Raw genomic sequence first — 22,167 nt, forward strand, 5'->3', positions numbered from 1 at the left:
ATTCGTCTTGAACCTCCATATATATTACATCCACTTTTTCGGATTGAGTGAACTGCTGCAATATTTAGCTTCATGAAGCAATATTCTTCTCCTCACTCACTCTCTAATTTGATTATTGTCTCTCTTCCCCTCTCCTCTCTGTCTCTCCTCCCCTCAATCTCCTCTCCATCTCTCCTCTCTGTCTCTCCTCTCCGTCTCTCTTTCCCTCTCCTCTCCGTCTCTCTTCCCCTTGATCTTCTCTCCATCTCTCCTCTGTCTCTCCTCTCCGTCTCTCTTCCCCTCTCCTCTCTGTCTCTCTTCCCCATGATCTTCTCTCCATCTCTCCACTCCGTCTCTCCTCTCCGTCTCTCTTCCCCTTGATCTTCTCTCCATCTCTCCACTCCATCTCTCCTCTTGCCTCTATCTCTCTCCTCTCTTCGCTCCACAAACTCTCTTCTCTTCCCTCCCTCTCTTCTTTTTACCCTCTCTCCTCTTCTCTCCCTTTCTCTTCTTCCCTCCCTCTCTTCTTTTTACCCTCTCTCCTCTTCTCTCCCTTTCTCTTCTTCCCTCCCTCTCTTCTTTTTACCCTCTCTCCTCTTCTCTCCCTTTCTCTTCTTCCCTCCCTCTCTTCTTTTTACCCTCTCTCCTCTTCTCTCCCTTTCTCTTCTTCCCTCCCTCTCTTCTTTTTACCCTCTCTCCTCTTCTCTCCCTTTCTCTTCTTCCCTCCCTCTCTTCTTTTTACCCTCTCTCCTCTTCTCTCCCTTTCTCTTCTTCTCTCCTCTCTATTCTTTTCCTATATATATATATATAAAGGGATTTGACATTTGGTTGTACATGCTATAACTTGTCCATATCTCCTACATTTCAAGATGAGCACATATCTAGATATACCGGTATGTTCCGTACAGAGGTTGAAGTTTAGGTTGTCGTTTATGTTTGCTTTCCATAAAGCTCCTCTCACTGGCTCACAGATTAACTTCACCTAAGCAGGTCAGCAGTATACTGACTACCTACCTGTTCCCTTGTTTATAATCTTGTAGATTTCAATTGTCATGTGTAGATACAATGCTTTCTCATGTTCAGAAACTGATCTTTGGCCTGAGGTGTCTTAGTACATTTCCCATTCTGTTCCATGTTTAAAGTTTACCTGGTCATATGAGAGTCTTCAATGTATACTTTGTTTTCCTAAAGGATAAGGATTTGGAGCTTTCAGTTTCTAGGGATTTGGATGCGGTTTATGATCATTTCTGATTATGACCCTGTAGTCAACCTTATTGAATATCAAGTTGTTCTATGATGGAGGTAATTTGTAGTGAAATTCACACTGCCAGAAATGAAACTACATGTATAATGAATCAGGTCAAATGGATATAACGATATTGTCCTGATTTACTGCATTGGGATAAAATGTATTTTTTGTTATCACTTACGGTCACAGAGTCCTTATTAAAAGTGATAATAATAGTATAGGATTAATATAAATGACAAATGGGCATTGAATGAATTGTAATAAAATTATCATCAGCATAATCAGATGATTCCGTTTTAGGTTAGGTAGTTTTATAATTGATCATTTTACCTGTTTGCTTGAGGAAAATTTCAATTAAGCCATGTTCAATAATTCTTATTGTTTCATCCAAAAGTCTTAAATTCTCCTCTTTAAAAAGTAAATTGATCTTACTGATCAGGGCTGTTGAAAATGTGAAACGGCATGCTTTTCTTAATATATGTTCTTGATACAAAGTAAATGGACCTAAGTGGTAACTAATATCTGAAAGTTTATTACTATAGTTTAGTCTTACAAAAATGTTTTATTTCAAAATGGCAGTATTTTACCATGTGGTTCAGGCCTAATGCTGTCAGGGGGGTGGATCCCATGTGACCACATGTGGAGGGCCTGGTCTTGGTCACATGGCTGATAATGTAGGGCTGTGATAGTCATGTGGACAACACCTGAATGAGACTGGCTCGATTAGGGAAGGTTACTGCCAGTTGTTAAGAAGGGGGCCAGATCACTAATATCCATACTGATGCATGTTCGTGAATCACTTACTAGGATTTAACAAAGAGACTTTCTGGATCAGCTTTCATACCTCTGATCACCTGAGACACGTGTTTGGATTTGTCATTTTGTTCTTCAATATTGATGATCCTCATTTTGAAATTGTTACAATACATGACAGGCTGTTAATGTTTTAATGAGGTTTTTAGTACATTGATGATGGGTTTGGTAAGTGGAAAAGGGAATTATAACGTGTTCCTGGATACTTACATTAGGGTAAAGGTTATGGTAATGTTTTCAAGGTAATAGCATTTGTGACATGGAGGACTGGGGGTTGAGTTTATTGTATTGGTTTATGACATTTTCAGGATTTGATCACATGCAGGGTTTTGATTTTGACTGCAAAGTTTCTTGCTCTAAATTATTAGAAATTTGTTTTGGGTCTGTACGTTGGAAAGGGGTAATGTATTTAAGACACAGAAGAGGGTCACGTCAGTTTGAAGTTTCTCGTGTCCCAGCATTAATGACACTCCAAGTGACCGGGTCAGCGTCTTGTCCTTTGCTGATAGTAACTTTCCCTGGCGTCATGATATTAATTTGGAACTCTTGATTTGTACCAACTGCTGGATACTTTATAACATTGAAGAAGATGTTCCAGAAGTGTCCTCTGATGGACTGTTGGATGTTGCCTGCAATAATACCTTTGGGTATCGTAGGGATAAACGTAGGGATCATCTTATTGGTTATCCTGGGTTATAGCCAGTCTAATGGATTACCTGCAGATTATCCAATGCTGGAGCAGATCTCATTAACTACTCGGGGTACAGCCTATCTCACAGGTTGAGAACCCAGGTCATAGATTATCCTAGCATAGAACCCATGCCAAATTTATCCCAGGATATAACCAAGGTTATAGATTATCTCAGGATAGAACCCAAATCATAGATTATCCCAGGTTGGAACCAAGGTCATAGATAATCCTAGAATAGAACCAAGGTCCTTGATTATCCCAGGATGGAACCCATGTCATGACGGAACCCATGTCATAATTATCCCAGTCATAGATTATCCCAGGATAGGACCCAGGTCATAGATTATCACAGAATAGAACCAAGGTCATTGATTATCACAGAATAGAACCAAGGTCATAGATTATCACAGAATAGAACCAAGGTCATAGATTATCACAGAATAGAACCAAGGTCATAGAATATCACGGAATAGAACCAAGGTCATAGATTATCACGGAATAGAACCAAGGTCATAGATTATCACAGAGTAGAACCAAGGTCATAGATTATCATAGAATAGAACCAAGGTCATAGATTATCACAGAATAGAACCAAGGTCATAGATTATTGCACAGTACATGCTGCTTCCTGCTCTCCCCCCCCCCCCCCCCCCCCCCCAAAGTTCATCTTATGGGTGAGCCCTAGATGGGTCTACCTTGGATACCAGAATGTACAGGTTGATTAGTCAAGTTGCTTTATTTGTCTTGATAATGGCCCTTGAGTACCTGTCAGAGAAGGTTTACCTTTGACCTTCAGCCCTTGGTCGAGTCACCAAACAAACAGCCGATAAACCCAAGGGGTTGAAAGCTTCTAGATTTTTCTGAACCCAGTGTCGCTGGACTTCTTGTTTAGATTTGGGAGTACTAATCGCCATTAGTGGGGCATTCCAACTGTCGGATTATGTTGACCCGGCTGCTCAGGTTTGTTGGTTGGTTGCTAAAATATTAAACTTTGCTATAGGATTTCGATAACATCTATTTTGATATTGACACCATGTCATATCAAAATCCAATCTGGTTCAGTAGCAAATATATTCCTGTGTAGTGTATTTCACTGAACAGCATACTTTGATGCAGCTACTAATCCATTTTTTTCTTTAATTTTAGAAATTGATTTGTATGGATCTGAATTAGGGTAGGATGTTGTTTGGAACTCATGTCAAATCATAGAGCAGGTTTATAGGTGTACATATCTATGCATATTTACATTGAGAAAGTCGAAGGGTCTACAAGACTAGTGTTGGAGGTATGTACTGATAAAGAGTGTAAATATCTTACTGAGGCTCAAGCAACAAGTGATTTAGTGTCCGCTGCCCCCACGCTTCAGTCGATGAGAGGTCCAATTTTCGATGACACTGCACATATTTGACCCTAATTCCATTATAGCCTGTCAGTGGAGGCTCGTGATTGTTAAACACTGGTCCCTTCCCTTGACTCCCTGATTGCCTACAGAGGTCTCACACCGCCAACATGTCCCCTCCTGTACTTCTCACTCAAGTCTACGTGCATTTGATTGCGTCCGTTGCTTTTGTTCCGCGGCTTGAGGTATGGTGCATTGTGTGTCTCTTGGTCCACGTTTTAGGATGTGCTGACTTCTTCCATTAATTGTTAAGGAATTAAGTGAAGGAATCTACTGGCAGAGTTCACATTCCTGGTGTTGGTGAAATAGCAGGTATGACTATCAGTATTGCGTAGTGTAACTTTTGAGGGTACATGTTAAATTGATGTTACAAAATTATGATGTGGTTTCCTGTTGTGGATAGTTGGTTTGTACAGCAAATTATGTTCAGATCTTATTTTCCCTTTCTTATTTAGTGTCTCTTGGATGGAATGTCTGATTCTTTCTGTTCTTTCCTCACTTGACATCGTTAGTTAGATATGCTCTGTACAGATGTTCTACATAATGTCAGCTCGAAACATGAAGATTAATGTACCAGTTTCTGTTCAGGTAATAGATACAATAACACTGTAGATATTTGAACTGATTCTGTTGATGAAAAGTTGCAATATTGCTAAAATATCACTGAAACAAATTTTAATTTCAACTCTCTTGCTAGAAAAGATAGGCTGTGCTTGTTACCATGGTAACGGTTGGACTAAATAAGAGTGGTTTTTTTCCTTCATCAATTTGTATTCTTCAATGCTCAGAAATATTTCTATTTTAATCCTTCCAAACTGCAACGGCAGCTTTGAAATTGACATGAACATTCCAAGGGAAGGGATTGGGGCCCATGTGTTTATCATAGCTGGGTTCTCAGGAGTGTTGTCTGGACGACACGTAGGTTAGCCACCAGGCATAGAGGCTACAGAGTAGATAGGTACTCATAGCCCAGGGATTTACCTGTATCTTTCTACCTGTGAGCCCTGGGGACATTTGGGGGGTCCCAGGCATGAAAGTGGGGGATCTAGATGACCACTGCATCAACTACAAATTAAATATTCGTGTTGCGCTATCTGGATGGGATTTACCTTGTTTGAATCAAAACTTGGTCACTGAGCGAAGTAATCAGACTTGGACAGTTACTTGAGCACATGCTACTTCTGATGGTAAAATTTGGCGTTTATTGGCATCCATTCTCTATTTTTGTCCATAAAGGAAGCAAGGTTTTGCATTAGGCAAAAACCATCATAGCCTTGATTTTAGACCATTGCACTGAGAGTCATAAAGATGTGTTAGAGGGGAAGGGGTAGGTAAATAGGGTTTGGGTGCATTTGTTTGTGGGGGAGTTGGGACCATCTTCTGAATCTGAGACATGGTCTCTAGGAAGTCTCATCAGTTCTCAGTAGATTGATGTCCATCATACAATGTCACTAAATGGGGCTGCCAGAACCACTAGAACTGGGGCTGCTGATTTGCTGGAGACAGCTCCCCTTAAAGCCTTTTTTACTTCCCCTTCATAAGCAATGATGTGGGTTGTGTTTTATAATTGGGAAAGGAAACATTGGAGATGTGTCTTTTGTGTCTTAGGACATTTGTGTCAGTGGAAGAATGGAAGCATTTTCTCTTGGTTTTGAATGATTGCTTTGCCTTTGTCATGTGATGGTGAGTGAGTAGTTGTTGGGATATAGACCCGAGTTTAGGAGAAGGTCGTTTGCCATTGGTCTGTTCCGTGAGGTGTTCCTATGCTGTGGTGGTGGAGAAGTATTGTCATTTCTGATATCAGCACTAACTTGCATAATGAATGGATGTGGAGAAACGGGGACTGACCTCTGCTGACGACCTTGACGAAGACTGTCCTACCTGAGGTGCATTGTGTAGTGGAGAGAGTTTTATCTCATCTATTTAACAAATGTGAGATTCAACTCCTCCAACTGCAAATAGCACCTGTTGACATCAGGACATCATCATAGCGAGCCTCATCACTCAAGCGAAATGTACGTTGGTATGTATTTCATGGTGTAATGTACATCTCTGATAAATCAAAACATAAAGCTGAAGTATAACAAACATTAAGAATTTAAAGATAACTTACAATTACAAACTTTTTTTTTTTTTTAAATTAAATGATTGTGTCTAATTTCATAAGTAGTTTGTCTAAAACTGTCAAAACTGTAGTCTGTTTCAAAGTTTGCCCATCTCTATTGCCACTGTGGGTACTAATGCTTGAATTACAGCAGGTGATAATACATTGTATGTGTACAATGCTTCCCGACAATATCGACTGCTTGTCGCACATGGACTCCCCAGGAACTTGACGAGGAGGATGAATGGCCGCGCCTACCCTGGGTGAATTGGATGTAATGTCATACAAGGACAAATAAATTTGATATCTGTGTCTGATATCCTTGTTGTGTTATCTGTTTGTTTTGTCATAAGTAGAAATAAATATTGAATCAGTAACTGGCTGTGCAATCAGATTTTACACTTGAGACCCAACGTCTAGATCTCTATGTACATGGTACTCTTAAAATGCAAGCATGTGGAATTATGAACATATGTATATGTGTGTGTCACTGTCAGCAATGAGTTTTTTAACTTCTTAAATTGATTATGAAGTTTCAATTCTGCTTGCCTCGCTAATAGTTACGTGAGGTGGTGTAGCCATGCGGTTAAGGTGTTGGCTTCTCACATTGTACGCCTGGGTTCAATTCCCCAAGGATGCTAAGTGTGAACCTCATTCTTGGTGGTCTCCACTGTGATCGATGGCAGGAATCTCTTTAAAAACATGTGTAAAACTAAGCTCAATCACTTGTCCTGTGCACATTATTGTATAGACCGATATATCAATTCCCAATTCTCTACTCCTCTGTGAAGTGTATTGATCTGTTGTTGCTTGTGTTATGATATAATCACATTTATAAACATCCTTTGTGGTTTGTCATTGCTGATCTGTCCACAGTTGAAGAAAACAGCAGTTCTGTTTGGGATCAGGTCATGTCTGCGGTAAAGTATATGAGTTAACATAAGTCTTTGGTGCAGTATACAAATTAATATAAGTCTTTGGTGCAGTATAAGAGTTAACATTAGTCTTTGGTGCAGTATACGAGTTAACATTAGTCTTTGGTGCAGTATAAGAGTTAACATAAGTCTTTGGTGCAGTATAACAGTTAACATAAGTCTTTGGTGCAGTATACAAGTTAACATAAGTCTTTGGTGCAGTATAAGAGTTAACATAAGTCTTTGGTGCAGTGAACAAGTTAACATAAGTCTTTGGTGCAGTATAAGAGTTAACATAAGTCTTTGGTGCAGTATAACAGTTAACATAAGTCTTTGGTGCAGTATAAGAGTTAACATAAGTCTTTGGTGCAGTATAAGAGTTAACATTAGTCTTTGGTGCAGTATATGAGTTAACATAAGTTTTTGGTGCAGTATAACAGTTAACATAAGTCTTTGGTGCAGTATAAGAGTTAACATAAGTCTTTGGTGCAGTATAAGAGTTAACATAAGTCTTTGGTGCAGTATAGGTTTTAACATAAGTCTTTGGTGCAGTATAAGAGTTAACATAAGTCTTTGGTGCAGTATAAGAGTTAACATAAGTCTTTGGTGCAGTATATGAGTTAACATAAGTCTTTGGAGCAGTATACGAGTTAACATAAGTCTTTGGTGCAGTAAAGTATGAGTTAACATTAGTCAGTGGTAAAGAGTTAACATAAGACTGTGGTAAAAGTATCAGAGTTAATATGAGTCTGTGGTAATGTTATAGGAGTTCTTATGATTGTGGAAAGGATGTTATGTAGATGCAGGTTTGTGTCACCAGTTACTGACCTACTAATGTCCACACCACCCATTGTGGTCAAGGAGAAGTAGGAGTAGTGAATGGCTTTGGCAACAACATATCCCAGGATCCTGAGACACCTGAGGATTATCTTACGTTGGGAACCTGTGTTTAAAACTTTAGCCTAACTCTCAGTTTTGGAGTCTTTATTTGAGAGATGTTAGCCTTCAAGTACAGCTTTTAGAATAACCTTATGGAAGAAAGTTTAACTTTAAAAGCCCAAATTTCAGTGTTTTTTAGTGTTTTAACCTTGTGGTATTTAGGTAAAGGAAAGTAGGAAGGTCACAGTCTTGTTATATTTTCATAAGGGAAAGTAGGTGAGTGACAAGCTTGTTATATTTTGATAAGGGAAAGTAGGTGGGTCACATCCTTCTGTTATGTTAAAAAAGGAAAGTAGGCAGATCACTACCTTCTGGTATGTTGATGAGGGAAAGTAGGCGGATCACTACCTTCTGGTATGTTGATGAGGGAAAGTAGGCGGATCACTACCTTCTGGTATGTTGATGAGGGAAAGTAGGCGGATCACTACCTTCTGGTATTTTAAAAAGGGAAAGTTGTTGGGTCACAACCATCTGGCATGTTAAAATGGGAAAGTAGGCAGATCACAAGCTTGTATTTTAAAAAGGGAAAGTAGATGGGTCAAAACATTCTGGCATGTTAGAAAGGGAAAGTAGGCGGGTCACAACCCTCTGGTATGTTAATACAGGAAAGTAGGCGGATCACTATCTTCTGGTATGTTAATACAGGAAAGTAGGTGGGTCACAACATTCTGGTATGTTACTACAGGAAAGTGAGCAGGTCACAACATTCTGAAATGTTAATTACGGGAAAGTAGGTGGGTCACAACCCTCTGGTATGTTAATAAGGGAAAGTAGGCGGGTCACAACCTTCTGGTATGTTAATACAGGAAAGTAGGTGTGTCACTACCTTCTGGTATGTTAATACAGGAAAGTAGGCGGGTCACAACCTTCTGGTATGTTAATACAGGAAAGTAGGTGGATCACAACCTTCTGGTATGTTAATACAGGAAAGTAGGTGTGTCACTACCTTCTGGTATGTTAATACAGGAAAGTAGGCGGGTCACAACCTTCTGGTGTGTTAATACAGGAAAGTGGGTGTGTCACTACCTTCTGGTATGTTAATACAGGAAAGTAGGCGGGTCACAACCTTCTGGTATGTTAATACAGGAAAGTAGGTGGATCACAACCTTCTGGTATGTTAATACAGGAAAGTAGGTGTGTCACTACCTTCTGGTATGTTAATACAGGAAAGTAGGCGGGTCACAACCTTCTGGTATGTTAATACAGGAAAGTAGGTGGGTCACAGCCTTCTGGTATGTTAATACAGGAAAGTAAGTGTGTCACAGCCTTCTGGTATGTTAATACAGGAAAGTAGGTGGGTCACAACCTTCTGGTATGTTACTACAGGAAAGTAGGCGGGTCACAGCCTTCTGGTATGTTAATACAGGAAAGTAGGTGGGTCACAACCTTCTGGTATGTTACTACAGGAAAGTAGGCGGGTCACAGCCTTCTGGTATGTTAATACAGGAAAGTAGGCTTGACACAACGTTCTGGCTTGTTAAAAAGGGAAAGTAGGCGGGTCAATACCTTCTGGCTTGTTAAAAGGGGAAAGTAGGCTGGACACAACCTTGTGGTATGTTAATAGGAGAGAGCAGGTCACAACCTTTAAGAGAAAGCAGGAAGGTCAGAACCTTCAATATCGTAAGGGTATGTTAGTGGGTCAGAAGCTGGTGGTATTTTAATAAAGGAGAGTAGGCAGGTAAGAAGTCAAAATGGTTCCACAGTTTCATGTGTGCCTTCTCTATTTCCTTTTAACTGAGCCGCAATGTAACTGGAATACTGTTAAAAGCATCGTTAAACCCAACTCACTCACTCACCTTTTAACTGACTTATCTTGAACCATGCAAGGTAGTTCTCAAGAAGCTTTTACTACTTTGACAATGACTGCTAATCCAACATTTGGTTTGAGAGTCAGGAATCACCATTTGTTGTAAATGACCTTGTCGCAATTGGTTAGTAGAAGCACTGACAAAACATTGAATACCATTCATTCAAGAAGAATCCCTTTATCTTGCTGTTCAAACCCGCTTTTCATTTGATACATTCTTTGTCTTATTCCATATGCATGACAAATAGATTATATTCAAATATGAGAGGATCGTTTCATGCTTGAATTACAAAAAGAAATACTAGCCTTATCAGAATGCAAAAAGAGGAATACCTGCACACAAATGTTTAGTAAAATGCACCAACTTTAATCAGTCCCTGTGACCTAACCTCAGTTTGTCACTGGTCTTATGTTGTAAATCCACTTATTCGTTGGACCTCTTCTCATCACAAAACCTCTCCATGTACATGGCTATCTCAGTATGATATGAACACAGAGATAGGAGGCCGTACAGCGGCCACTTGATGGTGGAGCGTGGCAGAAAAACTTGACAGCAGCTGATAACACGTTTCCTTTGATGGACTCACATATCATAATTCAAGAATGTCTCAAAGTCTCAAGACTTCTTTGACACTGACAGTTGAACTTGAATTTTTAAAATCTTAGAAACAGTGAGAGAAGGGACAGACCCTTATAGGCATGTACTATGGCCAAGATATTAGATAGGATATTGGTATCATCGGGAAAATAGAGTGGTGAGGGCTCCAAAGTGAGGCTATTGCATATTGAGTTCCTAAGTGAAGAAGGTATATTTTATTGAGGTCATGAAGGTGAAGATATTGTATTGAGGGTAGCTGGGTGAAGATATTGTGTTGAGGGTAGCTTGGTGAAGATATTGTATTGAGGGTAGCTAGGTGAAGATATTGTATTGAGGGTAGCTAGATGAAGAAGAAGTTGTATTGAGGGTAACTAGGTGAGGATATTGTATTGAGGGTAGCTAGGTGAAGATATTGTACTGAGGATATCTAGGTGATGATATTGTATTGAGGGTAGCTGGGTGAAGGTATTGTATTGAGGGTAGCTAGGTGAAAATATTGTATTGAGGGTATCTAGGTGAAGATATTGTATTGAGGGTAGCTAGGTGAAGATATTGTATTGAGGGTAGCTAGGTGAAGATATTGTATTGCGGGTAGCTAGAAGATATTGTATTGAGGGTAGCTAGGTGAAGAAGATATTTTATTGAGGGTAGCTAGGTGAAGATATTGTATTGAGGGTAGCTAGCTAGGTGAAGGTATTGTATTGAAGGTAGCTAGGTGAAGATATTGTATTGAGGGTATCTAGGTAAAGATATTGTATTGGGGGTAGCTAGGAGAAGAAGATATTGTATTGAGGGTAGCTAGGTAAAGATATTGTATTGAGGGTATCGAGGTGAAGATATTGTATTGAGTGTAGCTAGGTGAAGATATTGTATTGAGGGTAGCTAGGTGAAGAAGAAGTTGTTTTGAGGGTAGCTAGGTGAATATATTGTATTGAGTGTACCGAGGTGAAGAAGATATTGTATTGAGGGTAGCGAGGTGAATATATTGTATTGAGGGTAGCTAGGTGAAGATATTGTATTGAGGGTATCTAGGTAAAGATATTGTATTGGGGGTAGCTAGGAGAAGAAGATATTGTATTGAGGGTAGCTAGGTGAAGATATTGTATTGAGGGTAGCTAGGTGAAGATATTGTATTGAGGGTATCGAGGTGAAGATATTGTATTGAGTGTAGCTAGGTGATGATATTGTTTTGAGGGTAACTAGGTGAAGAAGAAGTTGTATTGAGGGTAGCTAGGTGAATATATTGTATTGAGTGTACCGAGGTGAAGAAGATATTGTATTGAGGGTAGCAAGGTGAATATATTGTATTGAGGGTAGCTAGGTGAAGATATTGTATTGAGGGTATCTAGGTAAAGATATTGTATTGGGGGTAGCTAGGAGAACAAGATATTGTATTGAGGGTAGCTAGGTGAAGATATTGTATTGAGGGTATCGAGGTGAAGATATTGTATTGAGTGTAGCTAGGTGAAGATATTGTATTGAGGGTAGCTAGGTGATGATATTGTATTGAGGGTAACTAGGTGAAGAAGAAGTTGTATTGAGGGTAGCTAGGTGAAGATATTGTATTGAGAGTAGCGAGGTGAAGAATATATTGTATTGAGGGTAGCGAGGTGAAGATATTGTATTGAGGGTAGCTAGGTGAAGAAGATATTGTATTGAGGGTAGCTAGGTGAATATATTGTATTGAGTGTACCGAGGTGAAGAAGATATTGTGTTGAGGGTAGTGAGGTGAATATATTGTATTGAGGGTAGCTAGGTGAAGAAGATATTGTATTGAGGGTAGCTAGGTGAATATATTGTATTGAGTGTAGCTAGGTGAAGGTATTGTATTGAGGGTAGCTAGATGAAGATATTGTATTGAGGGTTGCTAGGTGAAGAAGATATTGTATTGAGGGTAGCTAGGTGATGATATTGTATTAAGGGTAGCTAGGTGAAGATATTGTATTGAGGGTAGCTAGGTGAAGGTATTGTATTAAGGGTAACTAGGAAAAGATATTGTATTGAGGGTAGCTAGGTGAAGAAGATATTGTATTGAGGGTATCTTGGTGAAGGTATTGTATTGAGGGTATCTAGGTGAAGATATTGTATTGAGGGTAGCTAGGTGAAGATATTGTATTGAGGGTAGCTAGGTGAAGATATTTATACTGGTGCCAATCACCAAAGAAGCAAAGGGAGATAACTGACCAAGGTAGTTTTGATGTGATTCCTCTTATTCGGCGATATCATGCCTCACTGTAAAGAGACGGGAGTACAACCAATGTCTGTAATTTAAACTTTATTTTGCTGTCTGTGTGCATAGTGGTGTTATATATCATCTGTGAAATTAGATTAACATAAATAAGATAAGACTTTTTGAATGTTTGTGAAAATTCTGATGTAACCTTCAAAATATAAATCGGCAAGATTCTCACTGATATGCAATTTAAGGTATAGAATTATGCACAATCAATACAATGATGCAAAGATAATTCTTCAATAATCAAAATACATCTTGGGTCCCTATTTTCTGAATATTAAAAGCTGCATGAACAAGAATAAGAGTATGGAAATGTTTGGGCGCAGAATTTGGAAAAAAACCATGATTGCCTTATGAAAATGGTCGAAAACAAGAGAAAACTTTTTATGAAAATATGCAACTGAAATTTGACTCTATCAGATTGTCAATAATGTATTATCATACCTCCATGTCAGAATGATGAGATCTGAGTGGTTCACTTGATCTTGATAAAATACTATGTATCGTGCCTTGGAGTGAAATAAGTTTCTCAGCCGGAGTATAAATCCCTTATACCCTGCTTTGAATAAAAAAGCTGCATGTTTTTCTGATTTTACGATAGTCACATATCATAGAACAAGCTAACCTCAGCTCAATAGGTGTTTTCTATCAATTTAAAAAAATGGTTTTAATTCTTTTTCAATGTCATATTATAATATGTCGGTGAGATAAATTTGTTATAGAAGGATCACTCGGGTTCGTGCTGGCTCTTATAAAACCTATTATAAGCGTGGGATGCATAAAACTCCACGTACTCCTCAAGATCCTGCTACAACTTATATTATAATTCTCAAAACAAAAGAATGCATCTATGATATTGATATACACATTGGGGAATAAATGATATATATGTAAAACCTTTGATACCAAATTAATAATTTCATTGTTGGTCCAACCAAATCCATAACCCAAACATAACATTACAGAAAAGTTATGTGATCGGTTCATGTGCATGCTGTGTCCGTGGAACGTCATGATGAGGGCTCCAAATGCTCTCAGTAGACTAAACATTGTCAGCATCTCTTCAACTCTTCATACCATGACAAAACAGGACAATGCCGTCGGTGTTTTGAAGCAGTAGAATCACAGAGAGGGTACTTTATATATTAGTACATACACTCAACCTGTAAACAAACAGGTAAAGTTCACTAGAAACAAACGCCCACCACAAAACACCCCCACACATTGAGCTGGCCTTTATTTCTTGTATGAGATATTAACATTATGTACAGCCTCTACAGGATGTTCATAGGATGTGCAACCTTTTAAAATATTTACCCATATTTTAATAATGATGACTCCCCCAAAAGAATCTGACTGCAGCAATGTTTGACAAGTCCATTTTAAGAACAGGTTTTGGTCTTTCCCACATATTCTCACCTACCCCATGTCAATTACCTGTACCTTTTCTCCTCATGACGATTGTCAATCTCTCCCGCTTTGGATGCGATCGTTCGACCATTGCCTTCATCTATGCTTTCCAGCTACATCTATGGGGAACAACTCGATAGACACTCTGCTCTCAAAAATAACGTCGTCCAATATATGCCGTCATCAAGTTGCGAGCAGATGTTCGAATCTCCAGAAACGACGTCATGATAGAACAATGTTTTATCTTGAAATAAACCACACTTCGTTTTTCATTGTTCTTTGTGATTTATAGTGTAGCTATCTTATATATATCAGTACATACAAGTACCCAACCTGTGAACAAACAGGTAAAGTTCACTAGAAGCAAACATCCAGCACAAAATACCACCATACATTAAGCTGGCCTTCATGCGGTCTGTTCAAGATGTCCGCAACATTTATTAGCTCACTGGGTCCAAAGGACCAAGGTTAGCTTATGCCATTCCGTGGCGTCCGTCGTACGTACATCAACAATTTATTCAAACAGCTTCTTCTTCTGAACCACTAATTGGAAAAAAACGAAATTTGACTGGAAGCATCCCTAGGTGGTGGGGATTAATGGGGGTAATTTGGCTATATTGCTTTAAGTGACTTCTTCTTGGAACTAAGAGATAGATATCCATAGATATAGATATCCAGAGAAGAAGTCGTTTAAAGCAATATAGCCAAATTACCCCTATTTGGCCCCGCCCCTCAGCCCCTTGAGGGGTCAGCCCCACCATTTGTACAATTTTGAATCCTCACCACCGGTTGCATTGTATACATTTGTTTGTTATGAAGAGAATAATACCTTTAAAATGATTTATCCTGGATCATAACATGGAAACAGTTCAGATCTTTATGCTACATTTTAATCTGGAGAAATACATGTACATGCTGTAAGATTTGCCATCCACCCATTTTAAATGCTGACAGAGTCAAAATTACGAAATATTTGCAGTATTATGTACATGCACAATGCAAATGTATACCGTATTTTCTTGAGTATAGTGCGCACTTTTTTTCGGAAAAACACAGCTGTGTAGAAGGGGGTGCGCATTATACACGAATTATGAGTTTGGATGTTTTTTCCTCCCATGGAAAGACATTACGTACCGTGAGCACGAAACACCGGAAATACCATGTCAACAAATCCATACTGAAGTAGGCAAAATAATTATGTAATTACACTGTCTGTCTATAAAAAGTGTTCTTTGTATTTCTGGACTTATGTTTGTAACTTACTTCATTAATTTTATTCAAAATTTCTTATAATATTGTTTTTATTAATTTCGGCGAAATCGTGTGTGAAGCGATCGGAAGATCGCACAACTCACCGTTATTAACAGCAACCACGGTCAGAATACCGCTATTGACGCCTTGAAACGAACTTTAGTTGACAGAGAATGGATACATATATCATAAATGACATACTTTGACTCGTTAAAAGTCATATTTGTTTTTGTTTGACGATTCTATGTCAACATGAAATTCTCGCGCTCACGTGCTCACGTGCGCGTGAGCCTTGACGGTGACTGGTCAGACATGTTTCATGTAAAAAATAATACCCGGGAATAGCGATCAGCTGCTTCGCTTAGGGTTATTATTATTTTAAATATGTTTAGTAAAGGCTGCATATAATTAAGAAAATAATGGAATATATTATTCCTGATAAATAAAATAGTTTCAGATACAATTGTTGCCGATCCTTGCATTAAAAATCCTATAAAGTTATATCACTGGGTGTGTCTTGACCGAATCACCGGTCGATTCCAAGAAAACGTGTGTACAGCTGATTGCTGTTTCCGGCTTAGTTTACGAGAAGATACACAAGGTAATCTTAATCCCTAGATATAAAACAATGCCTAGCAGAACAATAAATACTATTTAAACGGTAAATAAACATGTCTGGTGATTTTTTATCTCAAATTTCGAATTTGTACTGACGAAGTTTCTCAGCACCCGTCCGTTTGCCGGACTTCGCTGAAAGGGTACGGTGTAAATTTTTTCTGCGCATAATATTCAAATTTCTTTTTTTCCAAAATATTGAACCCGCTAGAGGGGGGTGCGCATTATACATGGGTGCGCACTATACTCAAGAAAATACGGTATTTGTCATGACTGCGTAAATATTCAGGTGAGCGATACAGGCCCTATGGGCCTTTTGTTAAGTTGATAATCTACAAGTCAAGTAATCCATGTTGAGCCAACATGAGATAAATACATTTTCCGAAATGTTTGTTTCAGTTTTTCCCTGTGGACTACGAGTGTATCTCGAGCCTGGTGACGTTCGAACATCTCATATACCAGTGTCGGAACTGTCCCATCCTGCCCTCGCCGGTGGCTGACTCCCAGTCCTCGCAGTCCTGGTAGGCAAAGCGGCCATTTCCAATCATGGCCAACAAATATATTGAAATACATTTTTTTTCATATAAGTTAATATGTAGTAACCTGAATATAATTGGAAAAACTTAAGCATCTGTTTCTGTAGATTTCCATATTAAATATTAATTTATTAAATCATATCCTGTTTTAATTTTATGACAGAAAACATTTAGTTTTGTTTACAAAGTAACACAGCCATTCTGACATCCAAAATCTGAATGGATTATATAACGACATGTTTCCATGGCAATAGTTGTTTGACTACCCTGCCAATACTTATGACTATCTGGAGGAACAGGCTCCTGTGCCAACAGTGCAAGAGGCATCGTTGTAATCTTGGACATTTATCAAAATAGCTCAACACCACAAGTAGATATTCCAAAGGTACATGGGATATATGAAAGTGTGGAAGGGGAGATGCTTAGCATTGTTCCAGGTGGATACATTGAAAAGTATGAATTTCTTTTGTACATCTCTCCATAGTTATGGTTTAGTCAGATTTGAAACATTTAATTTTGCTTTGGTCTTGATGACTGTATGTACATGTATATGTGTTCCATCAAACATCTGTATCCACCAAGAGTCCTTTAGTTTTGGATTCATTTTGAATACAGCCCACCAAGTCCACGGTTCCGTAAGCAGTATGTGCGAGATGACAGTCGGAGGCTGGAGACATCCATCTTCAACATCCCCTTCCCCTTCGACCTGCTGGCTCTCCTTCCCAAGTCTCAACAGGCAGAGCTACTCTTCTCCACCTTCATACCGCCAGGTAAGTGACAAGCAGGTGTTACATTCATACCTCCTCATGTCAGTCACAGTCACAGGTTCTAGTTTATCACTTACAAGCCACTGTCATATAACTTGAAAACATAGCCCCGAGTAATGCAAACACCATTGAAAAATGTATACTAGTTCTACACTCTATTCTATTCTTTATTCTAGGTTCTGACCATTTGATATGCAGAAAGGGACTGAGATTTAGATAAAGTAATTTGTTAATGAAATGCTGAAAAATGTACTATGGCCCTCAGGTTTAACAAAACAATAACTGTTCACTGGGCATGCAGCATTATATGCATGAAAAATGTCTTGTGGTTCCTGAAATTATTTTTAGTTCTTCTACTCAGAGAAAAAATTGTCTCTTACAAAAATCCCAGGTCCCTTAAAATATTTCATGTTGCTTGAAATTACATCCCTCACTGCAGCATTGCTCATCCACATGAAGGCTGAAATTACTTGCTGCAGCATTGCTCATCCACATAAAGGCTGATATTACCTGCTGCAGCATTGCTCATCAACATGAAGGCTGAAATTACCTGCTGCAGCATTGCTCATCCAGATGAAGGCTGATATTACTTGCTGCAGCATTGCTCATCCACATGAAGGCTGATATTACTTGCTGCAGCATTGCTCATCCACTGCAGCATTGCTCATCCACATAAAGGCTGAAATCACCACAGGAAATGTTTTCATGGTACATGTACATCATTAGAATGAGTTTATGTCAGCATATTAGTGTTTAGTCTACACATCCAGAGTACCGGTAAGGTAATGTCAATCAGTGATTGTTTTATTCATGCTTTTCAGCTAAAATAACCTACAACGCAGAGGATATTCCCATTGATCCCAAAGGCTCAAACAACCAACTGTTTGCCATTTTGTTTGAAAGTCTAAAGGGAACAGGGCTTCTCAGTAAGGAAAATGTCCATGACAAAGAAATCCCACTCACCTCTGAAGACTGTGCTAGGTTTCTGAAGCTCCTCAAGTCCAGGAAGAGAGATGCAAGCAAGAACCCCCTCCCTTTCAACTTTGTCAATAATATCCATGAAGCAACACCCACACCAGAAGACAAATCCACAACTGATGCCAAAACTTCTGACCCCAAATCAGGGAAGGACTCGGAAAAGGTTGATAAAGAAAGTAAAGTTTTAGGAACCCCAAAACTGAAGGATTCCAAACTAGGCAACTTTGAAATAAACTCTCCATTTACAAGTTCTCCTTTGAACAAAAGCTATGGTGCTCCTATTAGACCTTTGGAGAAACAGCCGTCAGATGAAGAGGCTGCTTATCCTATGTGGAGATGCTTTGCTTCTGCAAAGACAGACACTCACATGTTCCTCACATTTGTTCCAGCAAGCTTTGATGATCTCCTTCTACTCAACAGTATTACAGATTTTGGAGAGGATGTAGCTGAAGAGCCTGGGAATAGAGGAAAAACAGCAGAACAAACAGTTGAACAGCCTGATAAGGTTCCTGGGGTGACTCAACCTCCTTCTCCATCCAAGCCTGCGACAGATTCTGATGTGGAGCAAGATTTGAGAGATGTGGAGGACGAGACATCAGTTGATCCTGGAGTGGAAGATGAAGCTCATACTGTCATCCCGGAAGAAGTTGAAGGTGGTTCTGATCTGCAAAAGGGATCTTCCGAAGTTTCAGGAGATGTTCCTAATGGTGCTGAAGTTCTGGAAGACGAACCATCTCAGCCACGTCCTTTGTTACTGCCAATATATGTGTACGATTGCTACCAGCATAATGTTGTGGACTCACTGGTCAACAGGTGGGACTTCACCCAGTATGAGGATATCTATGAGGACATGTCATTTGACATGGCTGATCTCGACAATACTCAGTCTTATGGCAAAATGACGGCAAGTCCTCGAGGTCGCTTGCTCTCTTGTGACAATGAGGACAGTGTAAATGAAGAAGAGAGTGACATTCACAGGTTGAACTGGAGGTCATCCTTAGACCGGAGATCTAATGACAGCATGTGTGAAGGAGGATCCTCAGCCTTCAGGCAGCATTGTGTGGTCATCTCAGAGACATACCTCACATGTTTTGTTACTGGTGAGTTCATGGTCAACAAGTGCTTTTGGTCTTTCCTCCAGGAGAGTAAGTAATAATAAGCATGAACTAAATCTAAAGTTTCTGATAATTGATTGTGACATTGGGAAGCCTTTCCCCATTTTCAGGGAGAATATTTAAGAAATTTAACAAATAAACAAAACTGTGTTGAAGATTAGAAATGTGTTGCTCTGGAAACAGAAGTCCTTCATTCATTCACAAAGATGATTCTATCTTCATGATCTTTGAGTTTTTCAAGATCAAATGCTGTGCATAAAATGTAAAGGTATTAAAAAATCAGGATATCAGGATGGCACTTTCTTTATATGTTTTATTAAGCAACTAGTTGGGATTCTTTCTGATTTAAGTTTCTTTCTATTATTCTTATAAAATTGATCTGTAAGTTCTCAAGTGATACTGAAAAATAGTATTGTTGAGAATTCATGTTATGAATGACATTTGTGAGTGACTTCTCCCTCATCAACTTTTCACAGGAGTGTTCAAGAGCCTACAGCAGTGCTTCTATGTCGATCAGCGGGACGTCAATGCGGCCATCAACAACATCTGTGAGGAGTCGTGTCCCCTGGAGACGGACATGACCTACTTCCTTCAGGCATCCTGCGGTCACTTCCAGCACATCGCGGACAAGGCCCGGAAGGAGAGTGGCACCACCAAAGAGGCGGTCAAGCAGCCTCGGAAACTGTCCGTCAGGTTCATGGATATGGTGGAAGACACTGATAGGTGAATTCTTAGACCTGAGATTTAAGGTTTTATATGAATAATGGAGATCTTGGGTACTGGAAAGGTGGTGACAAGTGTCTGCATTGTGAATCAGCTACCTCAGTTTTAGGGCATATTGCTACATGTTCTCTTGTTTTCTTCTAATTGTTTGTCCTTGCCTGGGAATAACAATTTGTTGGCATCTGTTGACAAGTTGATGAAGACACGCACAAAATGACACAAGGTTGACTTTTGTAAAAGTGTTGATGCGTTTTATGTTTGAGAGGATTAAAATAGTTGCAACGAGGTAATAAGTGCCCAGGGCGCTCTCAAAATTAGAAATAGGGGGCCCTTATTAGAATATTATTTTGGTGAAAAAAAAAAAACATAGTTGAAAGATAAATTTCGTGGTTTATGCTGACATCCTGAAATGATTATGTATGACAGGTATATTTTTCTAGAATTTAATTGCCCATAATTAAGGGTGCATGTAACACACGAGTGCGTTTTGTACGCGAATAAATAAGTCTTGTGTACATTGATCAATCGAAAGGGGGGCTAATTGGGATTGTTCACTAGCCAATGTATTAGCAAATACTACCGTGGGCGCTTATTAGAGCAAGGCACTTATTACGTCGAATATGGTAATTGTTATTTGATGTACATTTAAAAAAAAAGATTTTCTCAGTTAGCTAAAAACTGATGTAAACTCATTTATAAGCATACATGTTGGTACAGTTTAAGCAAGGAAAGATAACTCTTTTGTTATCACAATTATATTTTTTCTACTATACAGTTGTTTTATGGCGGGTTTTATACTGGATGGGAAATTTTCTTGTATCTTTTCATGACCTTGGATCATGTGAGGTTTGTTCAAATTCTCGCGAACAAGCTGTTACCCTTGTAGAATGAAGAAGGTTGTTCTCAAAGTTCACCTTTAGTTTCTGTGGTTGCAGTGACATAGATGTCCTTGACGCCAGGATCCCAGCCGTGCTGCAGCTGCCCAAAGTGTCCACCACTCTGACCATTCCACTCAAGGGGGCTTGTCCTTGTGACATAATTGACGGTCTGCGTGAACTAGTGCGATCCAAGTTCCTGGGTATTGTACAGAAGTGGTTCCGCCCAGTCCCAACCCATCCTGACTTCTACTTCTACTGCTCGGACAGCATGTTGCAGGATGTGTCAGTGAGTGAATCAACCCACAGTAGTAGCCCATTCTTGTCCCTCTCTAGGTATCCTTTGGCAGAATAGTTCCCCCATACCCCATTCTTGTCCCTCTCTAGGTATCCTTGGGCAGAATAGGTCCCCAATACCCCATATTTGTCACTCCATATACACCTTTGGGCACAGAAGTACCCCAGTACTCCATGCTTGTCCCTCAATAGATACCCTTGGGAAGAATAGGTCCCCAATACCCCATGCTTGTCCCACAATAGATACCCTTGGGAAGAATAGGTCCCCAATACCCCATGCTTGTCCCTCAATAGATACCCTGGGGAAGAATAGGTCCCAAGTACCCCATGCTTGTCCCTCCATAGGTACCTTTGGGCACAGAAGTACCCCAGTACCCCATGTTTGTCCCTCCATATATACCTTTGGGCACAGAAGTACCCCAGTACCCCATGCTCTTCCCTCCATAGGTATCCTTTGACAGAATAGGCCCACGTGCAATACTCCATGGTTGTCCTTCCATAGGTACCCTTGGGCAGAATAGGTCCGCAGTACTGTTTACGTGTCCTCCATAGGTATCCTTGGGCAATATTGGCCCCAGTACCCCATACGTGTCCTCCATACGTATCCTTGGGCAATACTGGCCCCAATACCCCATACGTATCCTCCATAGGTATCCTTGGGCAATACTGGCCCCAGTACTCCATACGTGTCCTCCATAGGTATCCTTGGGCAATACTGGCCCCAGTACCCCATACGTGTCCTCCATAGGTATCCTTGGGCAATATTGGCCCCAGTACCCCATACATGTCCTCCATAGGTATCCTTGGGCAATACTGGCCCCAATACCCCATACGTGTCCTCCATAGGTATCCTTGGGCAATACTGGCCCCA

General features: G+C 39.7%; 1 protein-coding gene across 1 annotated transcript in view; it reads left to right on the forward strand.

Annotated features, from left to right (window-relative positions):
• The window catches only part of LOC139480568 (KICSTOR complex protein SZT2-like), a 131,255-nt gene that overhangs the window by 49,651 nt on the left and 59,437 nt on the right, over positions 1–22,167 (forward strand). Inside the window, exons 21-25 of the mRNA XM_071263711.1 lie at positions 16,405–16,526; positions 17,157–17,311; positions 18,130–19,386; positions 19,878–20,124; positions 21,060–21,288. Coding sequence (XP_071119812.1) covers positions 16,405–16,526; positions 17,157–17,311; positions 18,130–19,386; positions 19,878–20,124; positions 21,060–21,288 — 2,010 coding nt within the window. The remainder of the gene's footprint in view (positions 1–16,404; positions 16,527–17,156; positions 17,312–18,129; positions 19,387–19,877; positions 20,125–21,059; positions 21,289–22,167) is intronic.

This window comes from Haliotis cracherodii, unplaced genomic scaffold, assembly GCF_022045235.1.
Source record: "Haliotis cracherodii isolate W230 unplaced genomic scaffold, xgHalCrac1.p SCAF_4, whole genome shotgun sequence".
Classification (NCBI taxonomy): domain Eukaryota; kingdom Metazoa; phylum Mollusca; class Gastropoda; order Lepetellida; family Haliotidae; genus Haliotis; species Haliotis cracherodii.